Source organism: Brassica napus, chromosome C3 (genome assembly GCF_020379485.1).
Source record: "Brassica napus cultivar Da-Ae chromosome C3, Da-Ae, whole genome shotgun sequence".
Lineage (NCBI taxonomy): Eukaryota > Viridiplantae > Streptophyta > Magnoliopsida > Brassicales > Brassicaceae > Brassica > Brassica napus.
The window spans coordinates 37,222,631-37,236,365 of NC_063446.1; the positions used below are offsets into that span (position 1 = coordinate 37,222,631).

The 13,735-nt window shown below is 33.2% G+C and overlaps 1 protein-coding gene across 1 annotated transcript; it reads left to right on the plus strand.

Moving 5' to 3' along the window:
• The first annotated feature begins 1,038 nt into the window (after positions 1-1,038).
• LOC106384857 (cytochrome P450 71B7) lies at positions 1,039-3,057 on the plus strand. The gene is made up of 2 exons (XM_013824768.3): positions 1,039-2,012; positions 2,362-3,057. The coding sequence occupies exons 1-2, from the start codon at positions 1,116-1,118 to the stop codon at positions 2,971-2,973; spliced, it is 1,509 nt and encodes a 502-aa protein (XP_013680222.1). The 5' UTR covers positions 1,039-1,115; the 3' UTR covers positions 2,974-3,057.
• Positions 3,058-13,735: the final 10,678 nt, after the last annotated feature.

A 13,735-nucleotide genomic window follows, 5' to 3' on the forward strand; every position in this document is an offset into this window, starting at 1 on the left:
TATCAGATTTCCGGGTTTTCGAATAAAAATTTAGAAAATTCAGATTAATTTAAAATTGGTATGGTTTAGCAAAATTATTCTGGTAATTCAATTTTCGGGTATTTCAGATTTTAAATAGTATTTTGAATTATTTTATTATTTTAAAACAAAATATAGTTGATATTTATAAGTCTATAAATTTTATTTTAGAAATTTGGGTTCCAGTTAGGTTCTGGTTCCTTGGTTCTAGAAATATAGGATCGCTTCGATAATTGGTAGGATTCAAACCCGAACTGAATTTTTTTTTGGTTCGGTTATGTTCTTCGGTTTCGGATAAATGTGCACATACCTATTCATTAACATATGTTCGCTTCATTGGTTTTGTATTTGATTTCCGCTATGAACCAATTATTCTCTAATCAATGACGTTTAACATATTTATATAAATGCTACGTAATATCCAGTGAAAAACCTAAATATCAAATTCATATAAAAATTAAAATTATAATTAATCCGTCGACTTTAAAACATAACTAATATTAGAAAACCGGCGCTAACCCTAGTAATGATATAATTTGGATTGAAATGATGTGGTAAGTTTGCATACAATAAAAATTTTAATTTGATTAAACGAACATTATATATTGGTTATGCAGTCCAACATAAGCGCTTCTTGGTTATAAGCTTCGGTTAGTTGATTATAGAAACAAGTAATTTTAGGTGGAGTTGGTTTTGTGGTATTGTTAATTTAATCAGGATGGTCTAGCCGTATGGTTTAGCCAATTAATAAAACTAAGTGTTTTGGCCAGTGGCAAAAGATTGTAAATATTGAGAAAAAATCTGGGTTTTTTTTTTTGACAACAGAAAAAATCTGGGTTAAGTACTTCTGTTTTAATAGTTTAGATGTATATATCTAAACAGCTACGGAAACAGGACTAATTTACTTCTAGAAGGTGTTCCTCCTAATTCTTATCTTTTTGGTTGGTCACGATTCAATGTCTTGATTTTCTGGAGTTAAATGTGATTTTATGTGGTCTCCAAGCATAACCGTTTATATATATCTGAGCTTTTCGTCTTGTTGTGAATAATCAAAAACTATCGCCTATCAGATATTTCATACGCTGCAAGCAATAGCGATGTCACCCTTGCTCTGTTTCCTCTCACTCTTATCCATTTTATTATTTTCTTTCTTGATCTTCTTTAAGAAACTCAAAAGTGGGAAGCTTCCTCCGGGACCACAGAAGCTTCCGATCATTGGAAACTTACACAACCTCAACGGACTGGCTCACACATGTTTTCAAAACCTCTCCCAAAAGTTCGGACCAGTGATGCTTCTCCGTTTAGGATATGTCCCCACGGTCGTGATCTCATCGAGAGAAGGTGCAGAGGAAGCTCTCAAGACCCACGATCTTGAATGTTGCAGCCGACCAGAGACTGTCGCGACCAGGATGCTCTCGTACAACTTCAAAGACATCGGGTTCGCGCCTTATGGTGAGGAATGGAAATCTTTAAGAAAGCTCGTGGTTATGGAGCTCTTGAACGCGAAGAAGCTCAAATCGTTCAAGTATATTAGAGAGGAAGAGAATGACATTTTGGTCAAGAAACTGAGAGAGTGTGCACTGACGGGATCACCCGTGAATCTTACGAAGGCCCTTTTCACGCTGGTTGCGAGCGTCGTGTGTAGGCTCGCGTTTGGTATAGATATTCACAAGTGCGAGTTCATCGATGAGGACAACGTTGCGGATCTAGTTCATAAGTTTGAGTTGCTCATCGATGGTTTTGCGTTCTCTGATTTCTTCCCTGGAGTGGGTTGGTTTATCGACCAGATATCAGGACAGAACAAGACACTGAACAATGTTTTCTCGGAGCTAGACACGTTCTTCCAGAAAGTGCTCGATGAACATCTGAAGCCTGAAGGAAGAGTATCAGAGAGCCCTGATGTCGTTGACGTGATGGTTGATCTGATGGAGAAGCAAGGGAAAGACGGTGACTCGTTCAAGCTCACCACAGATCATTTCAAAGGAATCATCTCGGTATCATCTTTTTCCACTTCAAAGTTTAAGCAAAAAAAGACATATTTTTCCATTTGGGATTGTCAATTTTTGGAATGAAATAATATGGAACTCTATTCTATTCATTCCACAATCTTTTTTTTTACCATTTGTTATGGATGAAATCATTTCATCAATTCTACCAAAAAAAAAAGACAAAACAAAAAATCATTCCATTACAATTTTGTTCTATCAGTTAAGTAATGCATTTCATTTATTTTCATATTCCATTCATTTTTAATCCAATAATTTCATTTTATTGTTTACCAGTTACTTATCATTTAAAGATTCCGACAAGGTATCATTCTTACACGTAATGTGAATGTGTCAGGACATATTTCTAGCAGGTGTAAACACAAGCGCCATCACTCTAGCCTGGGCCATGACAGAGCTGATCCGAAACCGTAGAGCAATGAAGAAAGTACAAGACGAGATTCGGACAACACTCGGAGACAAGAAGGAGAGACTCACAGAAGATGATCTCAGCCAGCTTCACTACTTCAAGCTCATGGTCAAGGAAACATTCAGATTACACCCAGCTGCTCCTCTTTTACTTCCAAGAGAGGCAATGTCTGAGATCAAGATCCAAGGCTATGACATCCCAGCTAAAACCCAGATGATCATCAATGTATACTCGATCGCACGCGATCCAAAAATTTGGACAAACCCAGATGAGTTTAATCCTGATAGGTTTCTGGAGAGTTCGATAGATTACAAAGGACTGAACTATGAGCTGTTACCATTTGGGTCTGGTAGGAGAATATGTCCAGGGATGATGATGGGGATAGCTAACGTGGAAATGGGATTGTTGAACTTGCTCTACTTCTTCGACTGGGGAATGCCTGAAGGGAAGACTGTGAATGACATGGACTTGGAAGAAACTGGATCCATCATTGTCAGCAAGAAAGCAACTCTTGAGCTTGTTCCATTTATTAATAACTGACATGACTATCATGAAGCAAATCATTTTGTGTTTTGATTTTGCATCATATTATTATAATAAAGAAATTGAACTCAGCTTCTTATAGTTTTGATTTTTGCAATATTGGCACTATATTAAGATTATATATTTGAAAACGTTAACATATAACAGAAAAAAAAGGGTTTCAAAAAAAAAAAATAACAGAAACAGAGTTTGGTTTTGGTAGAACTGATTTGAAGTATATTATATCATCTTTTTTGTTAAATACATCTCCAACTCATAGTACTATTTTAGTGTGATTGCAACACCAAAAAAACTCATTTCCAATCCAACTGTAAAACATTATTATAATGTTGCACTAAAAAATGTAATTTTTAATGTTAGTTGAAGATGCTTTGTGTGAAATTCACGTTGAAATAGTGTTTGGAGTTGGGTTGTAAATGGCTCAAAAAAATTTGAAACATATTATTTTATCGACGAAATTAAGCAAATAAAAAATATAAAGAAAAAGTAACAGTTTTTACTGTACCCAAAAAAACATCACACTGTTAGGAACAAAAATTCATAAGTGGAGAATTTATATCAATCTATTCTTTTTCTTAAAAATAAATAAATATTGTAATGGTCGAAATAAAACTGATAAACGACTATTGGAAAGAACTGAACTAGATATAAGTACTGATTGTTTCTATATTTTAAAACAGCCTTAGTTTAGATTTTCAAAAAAACATATTATTAGCCATTCTTGATTCAGATTTTGGTTTTATTTCTTTAAGGCTGTCCAATCCAGATTTTAGTTCAGGTTTTTTCGGTTTTTCGGTATTTCAATTTGTTAAAAGTTAGTTGTCGTATTAAGACCATATATAATTTGATTTGATTTGGATTATATATTATCAGATTTTAGTTTATTCAGTTTTATACCAAAGAATCACTAACTACATTTATCTCTTATAAAATAAAGATAGTTTCGGTATTCTAACATTTAAATAGAATATTTTATGTTTTAATTATATATTAAAATAATTAGTATAAGTAAAAAATTAATAATTACCCTAATTTTCATAAAATAAAATAAAAATAAGAAAAGCTAGTAATGTCATAATATTATTAAAACTACATTTTAGCACAAATATATATCAACAAAATTCTATTTTATTTAAATTGACGAAGAAGAGAAAAAAAATAAATTTAAACTTAAAACAAAATTACTAAATTTAATGTTTTAAATATTAAAATCATATCAATAAAATAAATTATGTATATATTATCATTTATATTTAATTAATATATAAATATATTACTACATTCAACCTAATCGGTTTGTTCGATTTATTTGATTTGGTCAGTTTATATACCACCATATCTTTTTATCAAAATATACCACCATATCTATATACTTTTTAAAAATAACACTCAATTCGGTTTAATCGATACCAAATCCAAACCATGTTTTTTCTATTTCGGTTTGGTTTTAATTGGTTCGGTTTTACCGGATTGTACACCCCTAGTATTTCTTTTAAAATCACTTTATCTTCCAATCAAAACTTTTAACAAATAGAATTCCTAAAATTAGGAAAACTAGTTTTTCAAAACTGAATTAATTTATGAAAAAGCTAAAAACCAACTTTTATGGGTTTTAATAAAAACGATTTTATATAAAAGGTGCAACATTTTAATTTATTAATAATTAAAGTAATAATAAGAAGAAGTGGAATCTTGGTTACCAGAAGAAAAAAACTCCAAGAAAATCTCCAAGAAGAAGATTTCTCCTTATTGGAAATTCGTGATTTTTGTTTTCAAAAATCTAAAAAGACCTACATATCCTATATCAATTTCTTTCAGAGCAAGTATAGAGTTTTTTTTCTTTTTGAACGTCCGCAAGTATAGAGTTATTGTAAAGCGTTCTCACTGATCTTGGAATAACATATGTATCTATCTATCTATATCACTACTATATAAAAGGAGCTACTTTTGGAACTTCTAAGGGGTGCCACGTCGGATGAAATATTTCTAGCCAATCATTTTGCCATGTCAGCTTGAATTCTACGTACTACTCAATTCTTCGGCGACAAAAAGAGTTCTGAGTTTTTCGAGCTTTGTATAAAGCCCATTGAGTGGCCCAATAAAGGTATCAAAATCGCATCTCCAAACACGGGGAACGTCATTTTGTTTTCCTCCTCTTCGACAGCTAAACACTTAGCCTCTCAGTCGTCCTAAAAACCAAAAGCGCCACCATCGAACCGACGAGCCACCAGAGAACGAAAAACCATAGAGGTCAAACCGCACAGATGACCTACCAGTCTCGCCAAAAAATATTTCAATCTCTCAAGGAAATAAAATTCCAAGCTGTGACTCAAAACTGTCACTTTATGCCTGTCATGCATCTGGACCAGGTCCTCAGAAATATGGCAATCGAGGATCTAGAGGACACAATCCACAAATCAAGCCTAAGATCAGAAGAATCATGGTATTTCATATAAAATCCTTTATCTACCATGCTCTATCTTTTTTAACATATAATTGTTGTGTTTGGTGTACCCATCCAACAAATGGGTTGGGTTTTATCGTGATGAAGAGTAAGAAAATGCGCTTTTGAAAGAATTTTCATGTTCTTAAACCCTCCGAAATCCCATAGAAATAGTGGCACGAATCTAGAACATTTCTGATTTTTTTAATTGAAATATAAAGAAGGAAAACTTATCACGCTAGAAGTTTATGATGTTCAATGTGTGGTTTAAGAGATATGTTTAAACGTTCTCTTGAAGTATAATATATAATCATATACCAAATGGTTATGTTTTAGAGCATGATATATTGAATACATTGCTATTGATATAGGTTCTATTTGGTAAAGTTGTGAGATGTCCGAGCTGTTTGATTGGCATTGCTGTTCCACAACCCCAGAATGGAGTTCAGGTAACGATGTCCCCATCCGATCGACAGTTAGTGATAAGCGTTTTCTACAAATTTAACTATCAAATATGTTTCGTATGTTCCTAGATTGTCTATGTGATGCAGCTTATTTTGGTTCTAGAGAGTGGGTTGTGTTTCGTTATTTGACCTAAAAAAGACTGAGATGTGTGGTGTTTTGATGCTGAAATATTCACTTATTCTAAGGAGCACAATCTTTTGAACGCAGCAAATACGTTCCTCCGTAGGAAAAAGGGCTAAAGACTAATCCAGATAAAGAAGAACAAAGTCACCTCTTCCATGCACTCTATAGTGGTGAAATTCCCATCGTAAACACAGTTTAATATTAAAAGAATGAAGTTAGATACAGAATTTTAACCGTTGCAATGGATTTCACGTACAAACAGCTTCGGATACAGCAGAAACGCACCAGTTTGGCGCTGAGACAGCTGAGCTCCCTGTGCAAGAAGAAGAAAGAGTGACAATTGCGTTTGCTGTTCCATAACATGTTTGCAGACAAGTGAGGCACTGAACAATACCATGTTTTTTTTCTAACATTTACATTTAGTCTGAGGCTTAAGTAGAAACTCCATTATTCCACAGGAAAGCATTGCTCAACAGATAGAGCAGATCTTGGAACTCGAAAACCTTGAAGAGGTATACAATTCTAAAATTACTTTACATCCAAATCAAATGTTTATTTAGTGAAATCTTCCAGTTCATTTGGGACAAAAGAAAGCATACTTGCTTTGTGTGTTAATGTTACTTTGGTGTTTGTTGTATGAGATGCAGAAATGTAAACTATAGGCCGAAGCAAACGATGAGACTTCTCAGCTCTCAACCTTAAACCTCTCTATTAACAAAAAAAAAAAAAACCTGGTGAGGAAATCATTATCATCTTCAATCATCATCATCATCATCATCAATCATCACAACATAGCTCATCCTCATGGTAAGCAATCATCTTTCAGCGACATATGTATGGCCTTAATGATGTCTCTGCGGAACTGCAAACTAGATTCTTCAGTGACATGAACCTGTGGAATGTTGAGTTTATGATGATATACATGTATGGTATTATAGAACCCTGGGTTTTAAAAAGCGTGCCTTAGGGTTGCTAAGGCTTATTAGAATCTATATCTCTCTTTCTGGGAGGAACACAGAGCTTGATGTAATCATAACACGAGAACTCGATTATTCCACAGGAAAGCATTGCTCAACAGATAGAGCAGATCTTGGAACTCGAAAACCTTGAAGAGGTATACAATTCTAAAATTACTTTACATCCAAATCAAATGTTTATTTAGTGAAATCTTCCAGTTCATTTGGGACAAAAGAAAGCATACTTGCTTTGTGTGTTAATGTTACTTTGGTAGAAACTCCATTATTCCACAGGAAAGCATTGCTCAACAGATAGAGCAGATCTTGGAACTCGAAAACCTTGAAGAGGTATACAATTCTAAAATTACTTTACATCCAAATCAAATGTTTATTTAGTGAAATCTTCCAGTTCATTTGGGACAAAAGAAAGCATACTTGCTTTGTGTGTTAATGTTACTTTGGTGTTTGTTGTATGAGATGCAGAAATGTAAACTATAGGCCGAAGCAAACGATGAGACTTCTCAGCTCTCAACCTTAAACCTCTCTATTAACAAAAAAAAAAAAACCTGGTGAGGAAATCATTATCATCTTCAATCATCATCATCATCATCATCAATCATCACAACATAGCTCATCCTCATGGTAAGCAATCATCTTTCAGCGACATATGTATGGCCTTAATGATGTCTCTGCGGAACTGCAAACTAGATTCTTCAGTGACATGAACCTGTGGAATGTTGAGTTTATGATGATATACATGTATGGTATTATAGAACCCTGGGTTTTAAAAAGCGTGCCTTAGGGTTGCTAAGGCTTATTAGAATCTATATCTCTCTTTCTGGGAGGAACACAGAGCTTGATGTAATCATAACACGAGAACTCGAGAAGGTTTGCTGATTTCCTAAACCTTGTGTGTTTACCATGCTTAAGTTGTTTGTTGAACTAATTGTATTTTATTTTCGATCTGATTTATACTATGTTTGTTTGTTCAGTATTTGCAAGTTGTTGGGTTGTACGAGGATAAGGAGGAAACATGTAGAATGAAGGAGGTTCTGGGGAGTCTTGATCAGTTTATACTACTTTGTAACTATAAGAAATTGTGCTTATAGATATTTCGTTTATGGTTATGATAAGGATTGAATGATCAGCTGCTTCATGAGACAATGCAGAACAGCAGAGATATTTACTTCCGGCTAGGGGTAACCATAAAGATATATAGAAGATTAACTTTGTTTTACTCTCTCTTTTTTTTTGCGCTGAGAAGTGGGAACTCTTTGGTGTAAAGTGATAAGGCATTTCGTGAATTGGTTGAAAGCTATGTGTTTCTTTGTTATGTCTCTCTAGACATTTCTCATAACAAAATAATAGACTAATCTATAGATTGTTTATAAAATTTCTGAATATTAATATTTTGCATTACTATAATAAAAATAAATTTACATAAATGTAATTCTATAACTTTAAAGAAAATAAAAACTATTTTCACATTAGAAATCACACAGTATAATATAAAACTAGGTGTTTTGCCCGCACATGCGAGCATAATTTTCTCATCAATACTTATTAATTTATATCTTATTAATCTAAAACCAGCATGATAAGTTATTATTTATGTTTTCAGATGGTTAAATCAAATATCAAAGTATTTATATATGTCAAATATTTTATCAAAATATATACTTATTATTGTGTTAAATTTTTTAAAACACTCATATCTTAGAAATAGTTTAGAAAATATCTTTATATAAATGTTATTTTCTTGAATAATATTTAATTATAAGTTTTTGTATTCTTTTAAATTTAATAATAAAAATATTGTTTTCAGATAGCAACAAGAAATATATAAGAATTATCTTATTTTTAAATTTTTTGATAATTTTATTATATTATTTAAGAATCAATTATTTAATATTAATATAACATATAAATTTTATATGATTAAAATAAAATTCTTTTTTAATTATATAAAATTCATTAAGGGTATTGTTTTAATTAACACATTAGTGAATCAGTTAGAAATTAATAATAAATCAATAACCTAGCTAAAAGTCTAAAACCTAATAAAACATGACAAATAAGAAAAATTAACTAAATTTTAATATAAAATATAAATTTAATATTACTAAAATAAAATTCTTTTGTAATATATATAAGATTCATTAAGGTTATTTTTTTAATCAATGATTTAGCTAAAACCTAATAAAAACATGACAAATAAGTAAATTTACTAAAATTATGGATAATATAAAATATGATTGATTCTTTAATATAAAATTAAAATAAGAGTTTTTTTAAATCAAACATAAGTCTGCCGTATCGGTGTTACAAAAAAAAAATCATTAATAGTGTTGTAGGAATTATGTATTTTCCATTAGCGAATAAAATTGAAGCAGAGTGTTGGAGGATAGCTCAACGTATAGACGAGATTATGGAGATTGATATGGGAGTTGAGGAAACGGACACAACTGTTCCTCCGCAAAGAAACGCTTCTACTAGATGGAGATGTCAAGTTGACGCATCCTGGATAAATGAAAGAGACATATCTGGACTTGGCTTTGTGTTAATGGATGGTGACTTCCCAATGCTGTTTGTAGCAACGGCCGATATACACGCACCAAATCACCACTGCGAGCGGAAGCTGAAGGTTTGCTATGGGCAATGCAAGAGATACTGAAGTTTGGACGCAGAGAGATGGTCTTTCAATCGACTGTGAACAACTGGTTATACTCTTTCAAAAGGAGGAAGATTGGCCTGCGTTGGACTCGGAGCTCGACGAAATACAAGCTGTATCCAAAGAATTTTCTGAAATTTCTATTGCTTATATTCCTAGATCTTTAAAATTCCGTACGAATAGTCTAGCAAAAGGTGTCCGATCACGCATCACGATCAGCTTTTGTAAACCCTTTTGCACCAAGTTGGCTAGCCCCACAAGCTAGCATGAGGGTACCAAAAAAGAGAATAAAGTTGAAAGTAAAACTGAATATCCCAATGAACAAAATTATCAAAAGTCCATATTTATGTGGATGTCTATATGGGACAAACAATTTTTTTAGACAATTATAGAATATAGTCACGAGAAATCAATCCTAAAACATATAATTTTAAAAAACCATTTAAACAAACCATCAAAATTTTGAATATTACACCAAAAAGAATATAAAGACCAACTATATTCTCTTCATGTATAATGTGTTGTGGTAAGATTCAAAAAAATTAACTTACTTTACAGTAAGGGAAAATTAGATTTTTTATTCCAAATTTACAGTAAAAACATAACATTTTATAAAACTAAACAATTGACATAATAGTACAAAAATATGAAAAAAAAAATCAAAATACTATCTGCGCGTAGCGCGAACAATGACCTAGTACTAATAAAGTTGACTAAAAAAGCTTCATAATACGCCACCTCAGCGAATGATATTCCAAAATGTGACATGTCGTGTTGTTTCCTCACTCTTTGTTTCTGAAAAGCGGGTTGTCTACTTACAAAAACCTCATTATTCCAGAATCTTGACCCGGAAGTCTTTCTTCTTGATATGTATGGTCGGAACAAATTAGCCAACAAAGACTGTTGGTTTACAGAACACTTCCCCTAAATTCAGTCAACCACTATAATGATCTCATTAATGTCGTTCTCATCACTACTTCCACTCTCTCGCATTCATTAGCTCACTCACACCAACATGGAAACGTCTGAAAACTACACCTATAACTATAAATACCATAGTTGGATTTACTAAAAATCACAAATCCCATCAAATCATTTCACATTCTCTCTTCTTATCAAAAAAAAAAAATTTCACATTCTCTCTCTGCAGTTCAGATATTTTCAATGGCCACAGTGACCTACTTCTAACTAACTGAAATGAAAGCCGAACGTTGTCCTAAACCAATGGAGGTGCGATTTCTCATGTTGGGGAGGCTTGGAATGCGAAGAAAGAAGGTGAACTCATGGGAGTCGACATGCTCTTGGTAGATGAAAGGTAAACGCAAAGAAGGTGAGATGGATGGTTGATAATTTTGCGAGGCTCTCTGGTGACTCGTGGATCATGGCAAGTATGAAGTATCATATGCAATAACATCAACCCATAAAATATTTTCTACAACACGACTTTCCATATATCACAATATAACATTCACTCTCAAAATGAGGGCACAACACAGAAAAAAAAACATAATCACACAGAATTGCTCAAAACATATTTACAATGAGGCTTAAGTTTCGTGTCTCTCAACACACACTATTTCCATAACAATATTACACAACAAATAAATCATTACAATAAAAAAAATGTGCAAACAAAAAATAACAAAACATGTGACATCACTTATGTTTCAACTATGCGGGCATAAAAATTAAGAACCGAAAACCGAATTGAAGCCAACAAAAAAGAAAATCCAAAAGTAAACAGAAATTCACAAACAATCGAACGGTTAATATATTTTTGAAGCTGAAAAATCGAAACCGTATCATAGAACTAAATAAGAACCTAAAATAGTAATTCTATTTAGTTATAAAATTAAAAAAATTAAAATATTATTTATAAACCAAATAGCCAAAAATGTGGAATAAAAAAACATATGCCACCACTTAACATGTGCAACAAATGAATACAATAAAAATGTGCAAAAAAAACATGCGGTATCACTGTGGTTTCAACTATGCCTTGGCATATTAATTAAGAAGAAAAATCCGAATCGAAGCCGACAAAATAAATAAATCTGAAACTGAATAAATTTCACAAATAACCGAGCGGTTCATATATTTCTGAAACTGAAAAACTTAAACCGTGTTAGAACCGAATGAGTACTTAAATATAAATTATATTTAGTTTTTAAATTACCAAAAAAAATTACTAAAATATGAAATACCCGAATATTTATATATCCAAAATATTTAAAATTATTTGAGTTATCCAAAATAACAGAATTATCCAAATAGTTTTTGTTTAAATATTAAAATTTATCTGGATTATCCGATATTAAATCCCAAAGTTGAAAAGATCTGATTTTTACGAATCCAAAATTAACTAAAAATCAGAACCGAATTAGAACTAAAAGTTTATTGAATATTAGTTGGTTCTTGTGACTGGTACCCGAACTAAACCAAAGACCAAAATAATGTTAGGGTCAAAAACGGTTACGACGAAGTTAACATTCAAAACGTCCAAAGAAGAAAAACGAAAAACCTTCTTCGAAAAATACTTTTCTGAAATAGATTCTTCCATACGAAAAGCTTTGCGGAGGAAATACGAGACATCGGACAAGAGCTCGAAAAGGGTCACTACGCAGCGACCGAACGCGTGTTCCGCTCGATCGCTACGTAGCGACCGAGTTCGAGCCAAAGCTCGGTCGCTACGTAGCGACCGAGCGTCCGTTCCGCTCGATCGATACGTAGCGACCGAGCTCTTCCGAAACATCGATACGACAATTAGTCCATGCATTCTCGTCTACCCTTCGATGCTATCTCCTGAAGACCATAGCGAACCCATTTCATGTTTTCCGCCATTCTAAGTCATCGATCAAACTTTACGGTAAAAACCGCGGAAAGTTCGTTCTTTATCGAAAGAAGCCGTAATAAACGCTTCGAGTCAGAAGACGGCCCAATGGGACCTAAGACATGACTCGAGGCCCAGCTTACGATTTCTTAACTAACAGCCCGTAAGCCGCATGACGGTTTATGCTTGGTTCGCAAGGAAAGATAAATGTCAAGTTTCCGCGGATAAATACGAAATTTTGAAGATAATTACGAAGATCGGAAAAAATGGAATATCTCCATTTTTACGCTATGACGGCTTAAGGGCAGAAGAAGAAAAGCGTAAACCTACCTAGGAGCCAGTATATAAGGAATCCTAGGCGAGAAGCATGGATAGAGATTTTTTCAGAGCAAACTTAGCACTTAGGGCAATTAGGCATATTTACGTTTTTGTTATTCGAGCTGCGACTCAACTAGGTTATTGCCGTCTTAGGGTTTAGAACTAGGAATCTCGCCGACAGATCTCGTAGCCCAGGCTCTTACCTTGTTGTAACGCTCAAACTCGAATTCGGAATAAGATCTACTTTGCTCTTTTCGATTTCTTATACTTTATCGTTGTTATTCTTGTGTTCTGATTGCTTGGCGTGTGGTATTAGCAGATATCCGGGACCTCTGGGAAATTAGGGCTTTCCTAGTTTCCTTATTTAAACGGAAATCGACAGTGCGAATTTCGGTTCCCACAAATAACCAAACCAAAACTAAAGAAAGTTTCATAAATAATTGAATGGTTTCTATATTTCTAGAACCAAAATAATAAAAAACCGAGAAAACCAAACAGGAACTGAACCAAAAACTGAACATCCAAGCATAGTTTCAACTACTTAGGACCAATTCAGCACATATTTAAAAAAATAAATTTTTTTTTTTTTTTGGAAAGAATTTTAAATTTAATCAAATAAAAAAAACTGTTTACAAAGATTCTGCTTCCTTTTCTATACATCAAAGCTATTGACTAAATTTAAAAGTGCATAAAGTCAAAATTTATCTTCTCCCAAATGACACTTCCATGGTCTTCTCATACTTTCTTCAAGACTTCCTTCTCAAAGATGTAATTCGATTCCTAACCAACTTGTCTAATCTTGCAATCAAACAAGCCGCTGGCTGAGATGTTTCACCAACCCTTCTTACGTTTCTCTCGTGCCATATTGCATATAGCACAGCTTGGAAACTATACCTCAGTAGGAGTGTCAAATTTCTCTCATGTAGACCATTCACCAAAACCTGCATGATCTG